The 19,211-nt window shown below is 49.7% G+C and overlaps 1 protein-coding gene across 5 annotated transcripts in view; it reads left to right on the top strand.

Moving 5' to 3' along the window:
- NUP210 (nucleoporin 210) overlaps positions 1-19,211 on the top strand; it is a 105,302-nt gene that overhangs the window by 26,348 nt on the left and 59,743 nt on the right. For 3 of the 5 annotated variants that reach the window (XM_032262310.1, XM_032262308.1, XM_032262309.1), the window contains exons 4-8: positions 5,223-5,319; positions 8,049-8,199; positions 10,537-10,669; positions 17,541-17,699; positions 18,281-18,349. In XM_032262310.1, the coding sequence (XP_032118201.1) occupies positions 5,223-5,319; positions 8,049-8,199; positions 10,537-10,669; positions 17,541-17,699; positions 18,281-18,349 (609 nt within the window). Of the gene's footprint in view, positions 1-5,222; positions 5,320-8,048; positions 8,200-10,536; positions 10,670-17,540; positions 17,700-18,280; positions 18,350-19,211 lie in introns of those variants that run through there. The other 2 variants (XM_032262311.1, XM_032262312.1) reach the window with 2 other exon arrangements.

Below are 19,211 nucleotides of genomic sequence, written 5' to 3'. Positions count from 1 at the left end.
ATCAGGTTACATCTATGCTGCTGGTCCAGGGCACTGCCCTCACATCTTTACCTCACTAGAGTCAAATATGGGCTCATTCCAGGTGACCTCTTAAAGGAAGTAAGGGAAACTTTTTTTTTTTTTTTTTTTGAGATGGAGTCTCGCTCTTGTTGCTCTGGCTGGAGTGCAATGGTGCCATCTTGGCTCACTGCAACCTCTGACGCCCGAGTTCAAGTGATTCTCCTGCCTCAGCCTCCCAAGTAGCTGGATTACAGGTGCCCGCCACCATGCCCAGCTAATTTTTTTTTTTTTTTTGGTAGAGACAGGGCTTCACAATGTTGGTCAGGCTGGTCTCAAACTCCTGACCTCAGGTGATACCCGCCTCAGCCTTCTAAAGTGCTGGAATTATAAGCATGAGCCACCGTGCCCAGCCAGTAAGGAAAACTTTGTAGGTTAAAATTCTTGTCGGAGAAAATAAGGCAAAAGATGTCTTTCAGATGATCTGCCCCAAAACCAAGTTCAAACCAAGGCTCACCTTGTCTTCGAAACCTTTTCTGATAACTCTAGCTCCTGTTTTTGAAAAAAAATTCTGAATCAGGATTCTTAGCCTAGATAGTATTGATTGACATTTGGGGTTGAATAATTTTTTGTGATGGGGGCTGTCGGTGCATTATAGGGTGCTCAGCAGCATCCCAGGCCTCTACCTGCTAGATGATAGTAGTGTCTCCCAAGCCATGGCAATCAAAAATGGTCCAGACATAGCCAAATGGCCCAGACGCCAAACCACTATTTAAAACACTAGCAGACCCCTTCTTCCCCCACTTACTCATTCACCAGATAAGGCCCTTAACCTCTGACACTGCCCTCTGACCTGTGAGATTGAGACAGCAATGCTTGTCCTGGAGACCATAAGGACTTAGTGAGAAATATGTAAAGTGTTCAGTCTCGTGTGAGTGCTCAGTAAGCCAGGGGGTGTTTCTCTGAGCACTTTGTACAAACTAGACATTGTTCAGGCACCAGGGCTGCTATAGGGAAAGAAGGACCTAGCCGCTGCCCCCAGAATCTCAGACACAGACACACAGGCACAGCCTTAGATGATATGTAAATGAATGGACACGTCATTCTATCTAATGTGTTCTAATGTGGCTGTGTTCTAATAAAACTTTATTTATAAAAATAGGCAGAGGGGCAGATTTGGCCCAGGGGCCATAGTTTGCCAACTCCTGCTTTTGGCTACTCTGTTCTATTTCCTCCCTTAAGTCATTTAAAAAGAGATGTTCATTTGTATTGAGATTTATATCTCATGAAATTTTACCCATTTCAAGTGTACAATTCAGTGCTTTTTGTAATTTCACACAATTGTGTAAATATCACCATTGTCTAATTTCAGAACATTTTTATCACCCCAAAAGGAAGCCCCATACTCATTGCAGTCATTCCCCATTCTCTCCTCTCTCCAGCCCCTGATGACCATGAATCTGCTTTCTGTCTCTTCGCATTTGGCTGTTCTGGATATTTCATGTGAATAGAATCACACAGTGCGTGTGTGCAGCCGTATACAACTGTACATACAATCTTTTGTGACTGGCTTCTCTCACTGAGCACGTTTTCAAAGTTCATCTGTGTTGTTAAGTGTGTCTGTCATACTTCATTCCTTTTTTTTTTTTTTTTTTTTTTTGAGACAGAGTTTGCCAGGCTGGAGTACAGTGGTGTCATCTTGGCTCATTGCAGCCTCCGCCTCCTGGGGTTCAAGAGATTCTCTTGCCTCAGCCTCCTGAATAATTGGGACTAAGGCGCGCACCACCATGCCTGGCTCGTTTTTGTATTTTTAGTAGAGACAAGGTTTTACCATGTTGGCCAGGCTGTTCTCAAACTCTTGACCTCAAATGATCCACCTGCCTAGGCCTCCCAAAGTGCTGGGATTATAGGCATGAGCCACTGCACCTGGCCCATGTTTCATTCTTATTGTGGCTGAATAACATTCCATTGCAGGGGTTGACCGTGTTTCTTTCTCCGCTCATCCACTGATGGACTCTTAGGTTGTTTTCACATTTGGCGGTTATGAATAATGCTGCTGTGAACATTCACATGTAGACATGGGTTTTCCGGTCTCTTGGGTAGGAATGGAATTGTCAGGGCATAGGATAACTCTGTGTTTAACTGTTTGGGAGCTGCCAGGAGGCTTCCCAAGTGGCTGCCATGTTTCAGATTCCTGGGGGAAGTGTGTGAAGGTGCCATGATCTCTACGTCCTTGTCAGAACCTGCTATTGTTCATCCTTGTAGTTTTAGTTAAATCCCTTTTAAGTCACTGTTTTCTTGAATGTGTGTCTGTCCTCCCCAGGCAGGTGGTGGGGATGTTGGGATTGGGGAGATGCCTGCCCAGGCCTTCCCAGGCCACTGTTATGCCAGGATGGTGCCCAGAGGCCTGGACTGTTTCCTCTCACACTCCCTGCACTCCTGAGGGTTGATGGCCCCTGCGGCCAGTTCCAGAGTAGGATGTCTTCTGTTCTCCACAGACTGAGTCTTTCACTAGCAGCCCATGTCAAGGCCCCACCTTTGCAGCAAGGAAATGGATAACTCCCTTCCTCATCCTCATCCACTGTGAGGGTGTCATGCTTTCTACTGGGTTCTCATACTTTGATGAGTACCTTCATCATTCCTTTTGCCTTTTTTCTTTTTCTTTTCTTTTTTTTTTTTTTTTTTCTGAGATGGAGTCTCGCTCTGTCACCAGGCTGGAGTACAGTGGCGCAATCTGGGCTCACTGCAACCTCTGCCTCCCAGGTTCAAGCAATTCTCCTGCCTCAGCCTCCCGAATAGTTGGGATTACAGGCGTCCGCCACCACGCCCAGCTAATTTTTGCATTTTTAGTAGAAACAGGATTTCACCATGTTGGCGAGGATGGTCTTGATCTCCTGACCTTGTGATCTGCCCGCCCTGGCCTGCCAAAGTGTTGGGATTACAGGCGTGAGCCACTGCGCCAGGCCCTTTTGCCTTTTTTCTGAGCCTGCAAACTCTTTTCTGGTCAGAAGTCTCCTCCGTGAAGATGAACTTGACTTTTAGAACCTTTGAGTGCCTGGCAGTCCCAGAAAGGATGTGCCTTATCAGATTGATGAATGTCAAGAAAGATAATTGCTCAGCAAACAGTGGCACCCTGGCTGCCCATGGGTGCCAGGCAGTGTGTTGTCCCCTTAGTAAGTACAGTGTCTTATTGTGCTCATAAATGGTCTGATGCCCACTGTAGAGACGAGGAAGCTGACGTTCAGCTTCAGTAATTTGCCCATGGCCACACAGCTCATGGGTTGCTGAGCAGGGGCTGGGATCCAGGATGTCTGACTGTTGCTCTTTTCCGCCTGGACGCGCGGCCTGTCTCCTGCTGCTGCATTTTCCTGGGCATTGGGGGCCCTCCCCAAGTGGCTGGGATCTGCCTTTTTGGCCAGAAGCCGCCTGCAGAGTGCCTGCCTCCAGTCAGTGTTCTCACATTTATTTCCTGGCCCACTCTTGCCTCTTGCCTGAGCAAAACTGGACTAGCTCAGGGTCTCCAACGATGCCCCTGCCTCACCTTCCCTTAAGCTGTCTCTTCTGCCTAGAGCACCTTCCCCTCCTGAACTCTGCTTTCAGAAGCCATGCTTCCTCTGGCATTGCCTCTCAGGTGTGCCCTCCTCCAGGGAGTCCTCCTTGGCTGCCCAAGGTGAGACTTGTTCCTCCCTTCAGTTTCGCTCAGCTCTTGAGTGGCCCCTTCACTGACCCTGGGGTGCCGGACATTTTTTACTGTGGCTTGTCGAGGTCAGCACTCGGAGGATAGAACTGGGATCAGTTCATTCTTCTGGATGCTTTTGTGTCTGACACTGGACTTTGCCCAGCTGGCATCAGGTAAATGTTTGTTAGGTTGAATTGTTTAACATTTTCCTGCAGTCCTCCTGCAGGACAGGGGAGGTGGATCATCTGGAGACCGGACTGCTGGCTTTCATGGTTGCTATCTAAACTTGGCTGTGAGGCTTCAAGGTCCAGGGCTCTGTCTGTTGCGCATAGTAGGTACTGACAGCTTTTTTTTTGAGTGGAAAAAGCAAAACTTCGGGCAGAGGTTTCTTGAGAGCTTTCCCTGCCCCCTTACCCCTCAGCAGGACCTTCCCCACCTCCATCCCTTTGTCCATAAGTGGGCTGTTGTGAACTCTAGACATGTCACTAAGCACTGTTTCATGTGGCCTTTGAGACTTAATGGGGCCAGGGATAGGGGTGAAGAGAAGCAGGACCCCAAGCCTGTCCAACTCTAAATACCTTGCCCTTTGCACTGTACAAGCAGCATTTCTCGGCCCCCAGATGCCCTGTATTGGAGCTGGTTAGAAAGGGAATGTGGATGAGGGATGTGGAACAGGTGTGGGGCATCAGGGGCTGGCAGGGGGAGTGTGGCATGACCCCTTTTAGGGAGGGCGAGCAGCTTTTGGCCCTCAGAGAGAATGAGGTCCAAGTAGCAGGATCTTCAGCCTTTCAAGGGAAGGTGAGAACTAGGTTTGCAAGTAGCATCTGTTTCTTGATTGGAAAGGACAGGTCAGAAGGCTCCCAGGCAGCAAGCCAGGACATTAGAGCCAAGGCTGTCTAGGCCTGGCCCTCCACTTTTAAAAAGGGACCGTGCTTTTAAAAAATCACATAGCAAATCATGAGGAAAGCAGCACAGTTGTGAATACAAGCTCAGACCCGGAGGCTACACCAGCGCTGGCCAAGGACCTTTATGGCCCCCTTACTTACCCCAGGACTGCAGGACTCTCACAGTCAAGGCAAAGAGACAAGAGTCATGTGACAATGCCTCTCCCCACTGCGTCCCCACCCCTGCACAGGGAGGGAGAGGAGTTTACTCTCAGGAGGTGGTGAGCAGGAGCAAATGGCCCGGGTTTCTGAGCAGCCTCCTAAACTCTGGAGTGCTCACAGACATGTAGGGCAGCAGTGTTAAGCACTGCACTGAGCTGGTCCTGCAGTCAAAGGCAGGGAGTCACAGCAGGAAGAGCACAAGCTTTCAGCTGACAGCCCTGGGTTCAAATCCTGGCCTTGCCCCCTGGTGACCACATGATTGTGAAGATCTTCATTCCTTTTAGCTTCAGTTTACCCTCCTGAAATGCAGGTCATGACACCTGCCTGGTGGTGGGTGATGTGGAGTGTCGTTCCTGTGTGGGGCAGAAGCTCCTATCCCGCCTCCCTCAGCCCTGGGGAATTAACTCCATGCCTGTCTGCCCCCACGTCTGCTCTTACAGGGAACACCTTCAGCACCCTGGCCGGACTGGTCTTTGAGTGGACGATTGTGAAGGACTCCGAGGCGGACAGGTTCTCAGACTCTCACAATGCACTGCGGTAAGGGGTGCCTCTGTCAGGCCTGACTCCCTTTGAAGGGAAGCGGGAAGGCGGATGTCTGTGAGCTCCACACTGGCGAGGGGCTTTCATCTTAGTGTGGAGCCTGGGAGATTCCCAGGATGCCTGCAACATTCCAAGTGTCTGATTAAGGAGGAAGGTTCACTCACACCATCGTGCAGGAGCCTGGTTGCTTCTGCGGCCCACAGAGAGTGTCGTGTGGGAAGTTGTCAGAGGCTTGGGATGTCCAGCTGGAGAAATGAGACACACATGGCTATCTCAGGGTGCAGGGGAAGTGTGGGTAGCCCCAGGCTGAAGTTCTGGGATGCTAAAGGGTAGCCAGGTTTTGGCTGGCGCATGGGCCAGCTGTGTGTGCCAGTCTCAGGTGGAACAGGGTTGAGTCCTCCGTACAGCAGTGTAGCCAGACTTGTTGTGAGGTGGACGCCTTAAGTGTCTTGACCTGTGTCATCCTCCTGGCTGCCATGCGAGCTTGCACACAACTGTGCTCTCCATCGAGTGGTCCCAGAGGCTGAGACTTGGAGAGGCCGATCCGCTTGTCTGAGCTCAGGATGGGCAGAGCTGGAGTTTGAACTCTGATCTGTGGATCTGCACTGTCTCCATGGGAGAGACCAGCCGTGGGAGTCATGGACCCCAGGTCTATTTATTTGTAGTTAAAAAATGAGCAGTTCAGTTCATGAGATGCTTGAGTCTCCTGTCAGTGGCTCACTGTGCTGCCACGTGTGGGACAGGGCAGGAGGAGAGCCACGTGGGTCCTTGGCCGGCGCTGGTGCAGGCCCCAGGTCTGAGCTTGGATTCGCAACTGTGCTGCTTTCCTCATGTTTTGCTACATGATTTTTTAAAAGCATGGTCCCTTTTTAAAAGTTGTTTTTGAATGTTTTGAGTCTCTTTTTGCAGCAACTTTGGGCCTGTAGAAAACCTGCCAGTGCAGTCCAAAAAGTGATTGCCCTCACTCACCTGAGAGCCTGTTGCCAGCCTCATGTCCTGTCACCCTGATGATTTTCATGTGCTTTACAACATCAAGGACATCGTCCTGCACGGCCACCATGCAGTCATGGCGCTAGGAAGCAAACACTGATGCCGATCATCTTCAGACCTCACTCGAGTTTGGTCACTTGTCCCAGTTTTATCCCTTTCAGCAAAAAGAAAAATCGCAGTCCCGAATCACCTGCCACATGTGTCCTGTTGTTCTTAGTCTCTATCAGCCTGGGACAGTCTCCTGGGCTTTGACTTTGGACACCATGACGCTTGTGAAGAGGACAGTCTAGTTATCTTTAGAGCAGCCCTTGTTTTGGGTTCATCTGCTGTTCCCTCACGGCCAGGGTCTGTGAATGTTGTGTCTTTGGCCGGAATATCACAGAATTGACACTCTGTTCTTGCACTTGCTTCTGATCCAGGGAAGTAGCTCTCTCACTCCTTTGTAATGATAAGTCCTTTGTTGGGAGTTTACTGTCTGGTCTCTCGTTATGCCATTAGAGTCCAGTCTGGGCCATAGGGGATGTTGGGGATGTGGTGGTTCCAGGGCTCAGCTCACAGTGACTCAGGCAGACATCTTCACATCCTGACGCCTTTATGAGCCAAGTTGCCCTCCTGGAGGCAGAGCCTTCTGGACCAGCTCTGTGGTTTCTGGTGTTTTGTAAAACCATGACCATGGGCAGGGGAGTCAGAAACCTGGATTCCAGTTCTGGCTTTTTGGCTGTGGTCTTAGTCAGGGAACATTACCCACCTGAGCCTCAGCCTTCTGCCCTGGGAAACACAGCTGGAGGGGATCCCTTGCCTGCCTATGAGGACCACTGTGCAGCTCAGCAGGTTGATCTAGTCAGGGCCCCTCTCTGGGCCTGGCGCACGCTGGATGTTGAGAGGATACTGATTCCCTGTCCCCTTCTGACAGCCCCCTGTTGCCCAGCACGTTAGGCCTCTTGAGCTTCCAGGTAGCTCTGCACCTGAGCCAAATGCTAACGGAAATCCCAGACGCCAAGACAGATTGGAGTTGGATTGTCCTGGGTTTGTAGTCAATTTGACATGTGACACCTAGAGTAATCAGGAGAGGAAATAAATCATGGTGTGGCCCAGCATCGGCAGATTGCTCTTTTGCAGGGGGACAGTTGGCTTGTTTGTAAATGCAGGCTGAAGTGGGAGGCTGCGTGGGAAGGATCCCTGAAGCCAGGCCTGCCCAGCAGCCCACACTCCAGGCTCCACCACATCCCCAACATTTCCCCAAGCTGGAATCCAGGGAGAGTGAGACGTGGTGCTGTCCAGTTCCCTGGGCTAGGGGACCAGCCATGGAGAATCGTTCCCCAGAGCTGGGCACTAGGCCGGGGGGCGTGGGACAGGAGCAGGCAGCCTGGGGGAGGCGAGCCTGCTGCTGCCACCTCTCCCAGCCTTACTGTTCCCATGTGGACTCAACGGCTGATCTTGCGTGTCAGTGTTTACATCATGTGTGCATGTGAATAAAATGCAGATTCCCAGGCATCTTGCAGACAAAGCCTGGACCAGTGGCCAAGAATCTGCATTTTTCACAAGGACTTTGGCAGTTCTGATGTAGGAAGCTGCAGGGACATGTCTCTAGGCAGCCCCAGCCCTGACTAGGGTGCCACCCCTTATTTCCGCATCAGCCCCAGTGGGAAGTGCTGATAGGGAATGCTGTGGTAGAGTCTGATGAATCTCGTGTTGGAGTTTGATCAATGAACTTTGACAACATGCTCCTTTTCCAGAATTCTCACTTTCTTGGAGTCTACGTACATCCCTCCTTCTTATATCTCAGAGATGGAAAAGGCTGCCAAGCAGGGGGACACCATCCTGGTGTCTGGGATGAAGACCGGGAGCTCCAAGCTCAAGGCTCGAATCCAGGAGGCTGTCTACAAGGTAGGCCTGGGGCACTGGGAGGCAATGGGCTTCCTGGGGTGAAATCAGGCTGATGCCGCCTGCTCACCCCCATAGACACATTGAATAGTGGAAGTGAGACACTATTCCATGATTTTAGGATGTGGGTTCATATTTTTATGGTTTGGTTTGGTTTGGTTTGGTTGAGCCTCAGCTTACAAAGAAAGTTGGTTGAGGCCCCAGAAAGCATCTGCAGAGGTGCAAAGCATTTGCTCATTCTCAGTTTCTTTTTTTTTTGAGATGGAGTCTTACTTTGTCACCAGGCTGGAATGCAATGGCACGATCTTGGGTCACTGCAACCTCTGACTCCTGGTTCAAGTGATTCTCCTGCCTCAGACCCCCGGGCAACTGGGATTACAGACATGCACCACCACCATGTCCAGCTAATTTTTTGTTTGTTTGTTTTTGAGACAGAGTCTCTCTCCGTTGCCAGGCTGGAGTGCAGTGGTGTGATCTCGGCTCACTGCAACCTCTGCCTCCCGGGTTCAAGCAATTCTTCTGCCTCAACCTCCGAGTAGCTGGGACTATAGGCACATACCACCATGCCCAGCTAATTTTTGTATTTTTAGTAGAGATGTGGTTTTACCATGTTGGCCATGATGGTCTTGATCTCTTGACCTCATGATCCACCCGCCTCGGCCTCCCAAAGTGCTGGGATTACAGGCGTGAGCCACCATGCCCGGCCCACTCATTCTCAGTTTCTAGGGAGGTCCAAGAGCAGGAGGTTCTCAGTAACTCACCTATTTCCAACTGGCGCCCCCACTGAGCTGTTACTGGGGCGCTCCCAAGCACTCGGGGCTTTGACAAAACCTAGGCTCCTGGGTGTTTTCTGTGCTGTCTCTCCTGTGCCCCACTGGAGCCCTGAGACTGGTGGCCCAGGGATCCCATGTGTAGATCTCCTCAACCCTGCCCCAGCCAATCCCATGTCTTCCTGGCCTCACCAGCATCCCATTCTCCGGGTAAGTAGTGGGGGTGTCCAGAGGAAAGGAGAGTGAGGAGTTGGTCTATCTAACGTCCTGGTTCCTTCCTTTGCCCTGTGGGCTAATGTCCACTCAACATGTGCCTCATTTTGAGCTGCAACCCCGAGATCTTTTTGTTTGCCTAATGCATAGGCAGGAACACTGTGGTACTTGGCCTGCCATTTAATTTTATAAAGTGGCAGACAGAGAAATCCTCTTCTGATTCACTCTCTAGTGGGTTTACTGCATCAGAGAGTCCTGGAAGATTTTGGAAACATAGGGACATGCCATGTTATAGGGGCTGATCCTGCAGGACTCTGCAGGTAGTATTTGGAGACAGTTTGCTCCTGCATAGGGCCCAGGGCTGGGATGGGGTACAGCCCCACCGCTAAGCTGGAAGGCAGACTTGGCTGTCCTGGCAGTAGACATTCAGTGGCCCTCCCTGCCTGTGTGCTGGAAAGCATCCACCATAGAGCCCTACCCACAGTGGTACCCGATATGCTTGTCTCTTTTGAACACACTGAAGATAGTATTAACTAGTTGTTAAGTGAGGAACACGTCAGATGTGACAGTAGGCTTAAAGGAGTATCCAAAGAGTAGCCACAGTCCACCAAGAACTGAACTCAAAAAAAATCAGAATGCCCACATCCGCAGGAGGGCAGTCAGCTGTGCCTCCAGCAGAGAAAATGTTTGAGTTTCTGTGGACAAGAATCATTTGCCTTGCTGTCACTTTTCTACAATGTACAGCGCCATCAAACAGACAAAGTCAATGAAAGGTGCAGGCCTCTGGAGAATCCAGTACCTGGGGGTGCACTAGACAGGGCATCTCGTGATCTTTCTTCCATCAGGATGTTGCTCACAGGTTTTCCTGAGGAGGGAGGCGGTCACAGGTTGGGGGTGAAAGGTGGGAAGGGGAAGCGGCCAAGGAATAGCAGCTGAGGGCTCATCACAGCACATGCGCATCTCCTGCTTTTTACATTGGCCTGGGGCTTCTCAAGATCCCTGGACCTTTTGTGGGGAGAGAACTTGAGCTCCTGGTGGCCATAGCATCCCTAAAGTTTGCCCTGGCTCCCCTCTTTTACTCCCGTTTAATCATTGTTATACATAGAGTTAAACCACACCCACTGTGCAGCTAGTGTGAGGGCTCAGTCTGGGTAATGCCTTTGGGTGCCTGCTGTACTTATGGAACTCCCCTGGGACCTCTGGGGTCTGAAAGTAAGGATTTGGGAATGACCTCTTGTTTCTTTGCTTTTAACTTCCCTATTCCTATGTTTACAACAGCTCTCTTTCTCTTGTTTACTCCGCCACTCCTCCATTCCCTGGCCACACCTCACTTTGTCCACCTTCTCTTTATGCCAAGAATGTACGCCCTGCCGAGGTCAGGCTGCTGATTTTGGAGAACATCCTTCTGAACCCGGCCTATGACATCTACCTGATGGTGGGAACCTCCGTTCACTACAAGGTGCAGAAGATCAGGCAAGGGACAATTGCAGGTGTGTCATTGGCTCTGCCCTCATGGCAGATGCTTCCCTCCTCCTTTTTTTTTTTTTATTTTGATTACATATATGTAACAAAATTTACCAATATCAAATATCAAAAAAATTTACCAAGAGCAAATATCTTAACCATTTTTAAGTGCTCAGTCAGGTAGCATCAAGCATGCTCTTGCAGCCATCACCACCATCCACAGAACTTGTTCATCTTTCCAAACTGAAGCTCTGTGTTGTGAGAACACTAACTCCCCTTCACCCTCTCCCAGCCTTTGGCACCCACCATTCTATTTCCTGTCTCTGTGAATGCGACTACTCTGGGTACCTCATGTATGTGGAATCATGTAGTATTTGTTTTTTTGTGACTGGCTTATGTCACTTTTTTCTTAGCCTGATGCCTTCAAGGTTCATCCATGTTGTAACAAGGGTCTGAATTACCTTCTCTTTTAAAGTTGAATAGTGCTCCATTGTGTGGATGGATAGCCCATATTCTGTTTACCCATTCATCCATCAACAGACACTTGGGTTGTTTCCACTTTTTGGCCATTGTGAGTAATGCTGCTATGAACATGGTGAGAAAATACCTGAGTACCTGCTTTCAAATTCTTTGAGGTATATGCCCCTTCAGTGGCAGCAAGTCCAGAGCTGTGGACTTTGTGTTGAGCTGAGCTTTGCCCCTGGTCTGCAACAGACAGCTGAAAACTTGGGCATGCCACTGCTCATCTCCAGGGCTGTTTCTCATTGGGGCCTTTGAGGCCTTTCTGCTGGGGCTGTGAGGACAAAATGAATCAATAGGAGTGGAGTTATACTGTGTACTTGTGTTTAGATAGTGAGGGTTCTTAATGGAGTTCCAGTCCTCCTAAGGATCATTATCATTTTGTTCAAAGCTATGTATGTTTAACAGCTAGAGCATAGGACCTGGAGGGTCCTGGGCACAAGAGCTCAGGGCCATTCCATCCAAGGGCCTCAGGCAGGTGACTTTGCCAGGTTGGCAGGTTGGTTCCGTCTGTGATACAGGGTGTCATTTTAAGAGCAGGCAGATCACACTTCAACATAACAGCAACTTGAGCAGTGTCCCCAGATGATGGGAGGTGCTGTCCTCTTTAAAGTCCTGCTTAGCTGAAAGCAGTTGTCTGGTTGGCCATTCCTGTGTGGCAGAACACTTCCTTGTCTCTCAGGAGGACAAGGAAGCTGAGGACAGGTACCCCTGCCTTTGGGCCCAGTTCTCTCTGGCAAGGGGGTCCTAGCTGAAGGGAAGCAAACTCATGTTTCTTAATTCTGGGTAGGCAGCATCTGCCCTTCTGCAAGGTGTCAAATCAATGGGGAAGGATGGCCTGCAGTAGGATTTGTAGGAAGCCAAGTGTGGGTGTCCTAGTCAGAGCCTGGTGTTTACCCAACTTCAGGGAAGCAGATTCTAGGACAGGAACAGTCCAAGATGTGGCTTTCTGAGACTCTGAAAAGGGAGGAGGCTCCAAGGTAGAGTTCTGGGGACGCAGACACAGCAGCCTAAAGAAGAATGCAATGGGGGAGTGTGTTGAAAGGCCAGAGGGCACAAACAGGAGGTCTCAGAAGTATAAAATTATCCATGAACCCTGATCAAGAAATGGCACTGTGGCCTGAAGGAAGATGCTTGGAGAGCCTGGTCACTGCCGGCAGCACCTAATCATGACTGAATATTTCCTCAGTGTTGGGCAGTTCTAGGTGCTTTTCTTTTTTTTTTTTGAGACGGAGTTTCGCTCTTGTTACCCAGGCTGGAGTGCAATGGCGTGATCTCGGCTCACCGCAACCTCCGCCTCCTGGGTTCAGGCAATTCTCCTGCCTCAGCCTCCTGAGTAGCTGGGACTACAGGCACGCGCCACCATGCCCAGCTAATTTTTTGTAGTTTTAGTAGAGACGGGGTTTCACCATGTTGACCAGGATGGTCTTGATCTCTTGACCTTGTGATCCACCCACCTCGGCCTCCCAAAGTGCTGGGATTACAGGCTTGAGCCGCCGCGCCCGGCGGTGCTTTTCTTTTTTAAACTGCTTTTATTTTTTAGAGACCTGGTCTTGCTATGTTGCCCAGTCTGATCGCAAACTCCTGGCCTCAAGACATTCTCTCACCTCAGTTCTGAGTAGCTGGAATTACAGGTGTGCGCCTGGATATAACCCAACAGCGCTATGAGGTAGATTTCATTAATACCCTGTTTCCTACATGAGGAAACTGAGGCATAGAAGACCTGAAGCTCACAAAACTGTTGGGCACCTTAGCCTTAATCACCCCTGTGGGATCGATTGGAATTTCCCTCTGCTCCATCTCCCCAGAGCAAACCCAGAAAAAAAGGTAATTATAATAACACAGGCAGACCAGTGCAGTGGCTCATGCCTATAATCCCAGCACTTTGGGAGGCTGAGGTGGGTGAATCATGAGGTCAGGAGTTTGGGACCAGCCTAACCAACATGGTAAAAACAGGTCTCTACTAAAAATACAAAAATTAGCCAGGCGTGGTGGCGCGCGCCTTTAATTCCAGCTACTCAGGAGGCCGAGACAGGAGAATTACTTGAACCTGGGAGGCAGACGTTGCAGTGAGCTGAGATTGCGCCATTGCACATCAGCCTGGGCAACAGAGCAAGGCTCCATCAAAAAGAAAAGAAAAGAAAACAAAAAACAGGGTCTTACAGTATCTCAGGGCAGCAGTGAGGTGGTCCCTTTGCATGGGACTCAAGGGGCATGAAACTGCCTCAGCTGGGCAAGCAGAGCCCATGTGGTTAAGAGGGGATGGGCTGGCTTCAGAAAAAGCTCATTCTAAATTAGCTCAGGTGTCACAGCCCAGAGGAACTGCACCTCCCAAGGTCCCTAGAAAACTAATGGGCTTAGTCACTGAGCTGACTGCCACAGAAGTCAAGGAATTGGAGCACACGAAAGATGCCTTGGGACAGGAAAGGAAAGAGGCAGGCCACCTCCCTTTCATCAGTGGGGTAATGAGATGTGAAAGTCCTCCAAAAATAGACATTCCTGTGCGATTGATAGCACTGGATGCCACAGCACTGCAGTGGATTCCAGATGGCAAAATGGAGAGGGGCCAAGCTAGCAAAACTTCCCCATGAACAAGACACACCAACAGAAACTCCTGAGTCTTTTAGATGAATTGATTTGGGGTATTTTTGAGGGAGAGTCTCACTTTGTCACCCAGGTTAGAGTGGAGTGGCACAATCATGGCTCACTGCAGCTTTGACCTCCCAGGCTCAGGTGACCCTCCTATACCAGTCCCCTGAGTAGCTGGGATCAGGGGCACATGCCGCTATGGCTGGCTAATTTTTTTTTTTTTTTCTTATAGAGATGGGGTCTTTGTGTTGCCCAGGCTGGTCTCAAATTCCTAGGCTCAAGTTATCTCTCCTACATCAGCTTGTCAAAGTGCTGGGGTTATAGGCATGAGCCACCATGCTCAGCCTAGCTGGATTGGTTTTTCATTGAAGTATAATTCACATGACTCTATTGGTTTTTGCAGGTTTGCAACACAGAAAAGTTAGGGAATGGTGTCTTCACAGGGAGCCTGAATTTCAACAAATCCCTGTCTAGCACAGCACCCTGTGGAAGGCTCAGAGCATTTTAGGTTGGATGACAGTTACGTGGGGTTACTAACATGGGATAATTATAACTGCTGATTAACTCTATATTTTCTTTTCTTTTGGGTTTCCTTAAAGTATTTTTTTCTTCTTTGGCATTTTTATTTTCTTTATGCCTGCCTCTCTTCTTTTCTCTAGCTGCTCCCTTTCTTACAAACACATTTCCTGAGCATCTGCTCTGTGCTGCCCTTTGCTGGGTGCTGAGTGCACAGTGGTCGGCAGAGCTGCCTGGTTCCTGCCCTCCTGAAGCTCACAGCCTAGTGGAGGCGGAGCACAGTCAGTCACATCATGTCTGCAAGCAAGGCCTGAAAGATGGGCTTCTGGGCTTATAGTAGGGGCGTCTGTGTTGCTTTTAGAAGGATGGGCCTCTAGTGGGGGCTGTGGTCTCCATCTCCAGTCTGCAGTCCTCAGTCCTGTTGGCGTTTGGATTGGTTGCACACATGACTGCCACAGTGATCAAGTTGTTAGATGTAACAAAAATGTGGGAAGGACATGCTGGCTGATGGAATCAGTATCTGAAGAGAACTTGATAGAATGGTGGAAATTACTGAAATAAAATGTACTCGGTTTGCAAAACCAATAGCATGAACATGTGTTGGGCTGAGGTTCATGTGTCAAAGACTCAGTTGTGAAGGGACTTTGAATCTGTTAGGCACTTAACTGTGGCTGCTCAGAACTAATGGATCTGGGGCTGCATGAGCAGGGGCTGAGGTCAGAGGCAGGGGAGTGAGCTCTCCATCATCCTTGACTCAGACCCAGCTCCTCAGGAGCTCCATGGTCATCCCTGGAGCTCATGTAGAGCACAAGGTCCAGGAGTGGGGATGCTGACAGAAACATCTTGGGGGATCATCCAGGGCCAACAGAGGACAGAGATCATGTCTTTTAGAACAATGTGGGCCTCTTGGCCTACAGAAGGGCAGCTGTTTACCCCTGCAGATCATAGCAGGGATGATCTGGGGCCTTAGGAGTAACCTTTCTGTTGTTGGCCCAAGAATTCAAAGGCAGGAACTGGGCAGTGCCCTTAACATCTGCAAAGACTTCCACATTCAATGTCTTTTATAAGAAGTGAGATTCAGGTAACAGGGAGTATCTAAGGCCAGGTGTGGTGGCATGCATTGGTAGTCCTAGCTACTTAGGGGGCCGAGGCAGGAGGATCACTTGAGCCCAGGAGTTCCAGGCTGCAGCAAGGTGTGATTGTACTTGTGAAAACTACTGCACTGCAGCCAGGCCATCATAGTAAGACCCTCTGGAAAGAAAAAAAGAAATAGAGACAGAGAGGTATGTAAGGAGTCTGTCAAAAAACCTCCTTATTTTCAGTCTTAGGATTTGCAAGGTGGGTTACATCTGTACTATGTATGACGCCTTCAATGTAAGCATTTTCATTTCCCAAAGGGCCTTACTCATTTAGAGAACTTGAAAATAAACAAGGGAGGAAGCTAGTGCATCATTAATCAGTATAAAGTAATATTGCTTCATTGAGCGACTGTGTTATTTTATTCTGACATTTATCTTTGATGCACTCCTCCATATTCTGAACACTAGATACATAATCTGCAAGAATCACTTGATTAGAGATGAGGACGTGGGCTGTGCACTCCCTATGGGATGCTCGATTCAAGCCTGCATCAGAATCACCTACAGGGCTTGTGAAAACAGAGCTTGCTGGAGCCCACACCGGTGTTTGATTCAGCAGGTCTGGGATGGGGCCCATCATTTGCAGTTCCAGGTGATGTTGATGGTTCAGGGACCACACTTTGAGGACCCAGTATTCTAGTGAAAATTATTTGATGCTTATTAGATCACATGAAAAATACCCCAGGACAAAGGGCTAGACAAGTTGTCTCTCTTTTAGAATTCTCATCAGAATCCCTGGAGATTGTGAAACATGCATTAGCTGAAATTCCTCTGGGAGCTCTGACCTGACATCCTCTATGGGGTATTGAAGCCCTGAGCTGGCCTGAGAGGAAGGCCAAGCAGGGATATTTTCTGCTGTTCCCTGTGTCCTCTTCTCTTGCTGGAGGGCTAGACTGTCCCACCTGTAGGGACAGTGAGTAGGTGACTGGTTAGGAACCTCCACGGACTTAGGAGAGTGAATGTGGAAGTGGTCAGGCTCTCTGGATCAGAATCCCAGCTCTGTTTTCCACTAGCTGCGTGACAGTGAGCAGGCTGCTCATCTTGATGTCCTCAGTCCCCTATCCACAAAATGTGGCTCTCAGTAGTGTGAGCTATTGAGGGATGAGGTGAGGGAACATGATCATGAGACACCTCATTGTTCTGAGACATCTTGATCCCTGGTCAGCAGTCACTATTGCTATCAGAAGTGCTTGTGGTCTCTGCCCAGAGGGCAAGGAAGATGGACATTGATGTGGCCCACTTTACAGAACTGTTATTTCCCAGGGAAACTGTTCTCCATCCTAGCTCACTTGTCCTAGTTGGGCAAGTTATTTTTCTGCCAAGTGGATGTGAAGAACAGGGGAACACTGAGGCTGGTAAGGGTGGCAGCAGGGTTCATTGTTTGCAGTTACAGACCCCTTGGAAGACCAGTGACCAGAGCTTCTAAGGAAAGCCTTAGAGGCCAGACAGAGCCAGCAAGAACCCCAGTGTCACCAAACAGCCCCCTCTACGTAGAAGCGAACAGTTCACTTTGCGATGTTCAGAAATGGTGTAATGTTAGTATTCTCCAAGCAGCTGGCAAATGGAATGTGGTTGATTTTTTTTTTTTTTTTTTTTTGGAAAAAGTCTTGCTTTGTTGCCCAGGCTGGAGTGCGGAGACAGAGTCTCGGTTCACTGCAAACTTCGCCTCCCGGGTTCGAGCGATTCTCCTGCCTCAGCCTCTCGAGTAGCTGGGACTATAGGTGCCTGCCACCATGCCCAGCTAATTTTTTCTATTTTTAGTAGAGATGGGGTTTCACCGTGTTAGCCAAGATGGTCTTGATCTCCTGACCTCACGATCTGCCCGTCTCGGCCTCCCAAAGTGCTGGGATTATAGGCGTGAGCCACCTCGCCCAGCTGATTTTTTTTTTTTAACAGCTTACAGCAGACACATAAAAACTGATTGCCTCTAAAATTCATGGAGTGTCAGCTTTGTCCACTAGCATGGAGAACAATATTCAAATTTAAAGCACTGAAAACAATTAAGAAAAAAATGCGGCAGCTGTACTGACAGCAGGGTGCAGAGATTCAGGGTGGCGGTGGGAGTGTATTGGCTTCTAACATTTTCTGTCTTTGCTCTCTTTTTCCCTATTATTTTTTGTTTGTTGGTGGCCAGAACTCTCCATGCCTTCTGATCAGTATGAGCTGCAGCTTCAGAACAGCATCCCAGGCCCTGAGGGAGACCCAGCCCGGCCGGTGGCTGTCTTGGACCAGGAGACGTCGATGGTCACTGCACTGCAGCTGGGACAGAGCAGCCTCGTCCTTGGCCACCGGAGTATCCTTTTCTCGGGCTTGCGTGTGTGCATAGGCGTGGTGGAGCTGCTGTTTGGAAGTCAAGTCGTTTTTTTCCCTGAAAGCTTGGCAGGGCTAAAAATAGCCATTTCCCCTTAACGGTCTGAAAAATCAGAAAGAACTGAAATAGCACTGCTGAGTGGAACTGCTCACGGCTGTGGGTGACTCACCCCAGAGGCTCCCGGCGGTGGGAGGTGATGGCAGGAGCTGAGTGTCATTCCTCACCTCCGGAAACTTCTCCAGTACCTGCAGCCTTCTCAGAGGGGGCCTGGCAGGGTCTGTTTCCATACTAGCATAATGGGGTATTGATGCCCCAGACTTGGTGTGTCCTTTGTGGTCCCCAGTGTCCCTCGCAGAGATTCCCCTTTGCTAGTGTAGCAAGCGCAGTGTGATCTTTGATTCTGAAAAGTGCCTTTGCTCAATGTGGCCTAAGCCAGCTGTGTTTTCATCCCCTCTTCTCTCCATGTGATGTCTTGATGATCAGGATTCTGAGCCAAGCTGAAACTAGCCAACCAGCTGGTTTATTTGCTGTTGTTTTGTGTTGCCCCTTAATTAAAAACTCAGGTATTCGAATGCAGGGTGCTTCTAGGTTACCCAATAGCACCATATATGTGGTCGAACCTGGATACCTAGGTGAGTGTGGGCCTCCTAGCCTTCCTGGATGCTGTTCTATTGTGACTATATGAGTTTAAAAAATAAAAAAGAGAAAATAGCTCCATAGAAAATGCTTCCCTCTGGCCAGCTCTGCCACCTGCTTATGACCACCATTGCCCAGGGCACTCACCAGCCCTTCCCTCTTTGGTGCAGAAATAGGTAGTGTGAGCCCAGCCAGGCAGGTGACAGGCTCAGCAGGTAGAGAAACAGAACTGGGTAGAGTGGTGGGGGGCTTGCTCCCTCTGGGTTTTCATACCACAGCTTTGCCCAGAACTGACCATTGCTATGGATAATTGGAGGTTGGAGCACAGTGTCAGCTCAATTATAGAGGGACCCTAAGGTGATGTGAGAGTAGGCAGGTGTGGGAGGGGAGGAATCTGATGATGGTATTGAAGGCAGGCATTTTCTCAGAGCTTTTGTGGGAAGGTGACCTCTCAGGGAATAGGTTGGGCAATGGTGTGGAGATGAGAAAGCACAGGGCATCTCAGGGGACAGCAAGAGTGCTCTGGCATCCCATGTGGGAGGGGACTGAGGGGCCTGGAAGGGCAGGGCTGACTCATGGCACGAGTGCTCAGTGACAGGCTTCAGAGTGTAGACCTGCTTAGGGTTGAGAGCAGAGACCTATTGTGGATTCAAAGCATAGACCTCCTGAGGGCTTAGAGCGTAGACCTCCTGAGAGTTCAGAGCGTGCACCTGCCGAGGGTTCAGAGCGTAGACCTCCTGAGAGTTCAGAGCGTAGACCTGCTGAGGGTTCAGAGCGTAGACCTCCTGAGGGTTCAGAGCGTAGACCTGCCGAGGGTTCAGAGCGTAGACCTGCCGAGGGTTCAGAGCGTAGACCTCC

Source organism: Sapajus apella, unplaced genomic scaffold (genome assembly GCF_009761245.1).
Source record: "Sapajus apella isolate SASKATOON/1434 unplaced genomic scaffold, GSC_monkey_1.0 scaffold128, whole genome shotgun sequence".
Lineage (NCBI taxonomy): Eukaryota > Metazoa > Chordata > Mammalia > Primates > Cebidae > Sapajus > Sapajus apella.
This window is presented reverse-complemented; position numbering and strand designations above follow the sequence as displayed.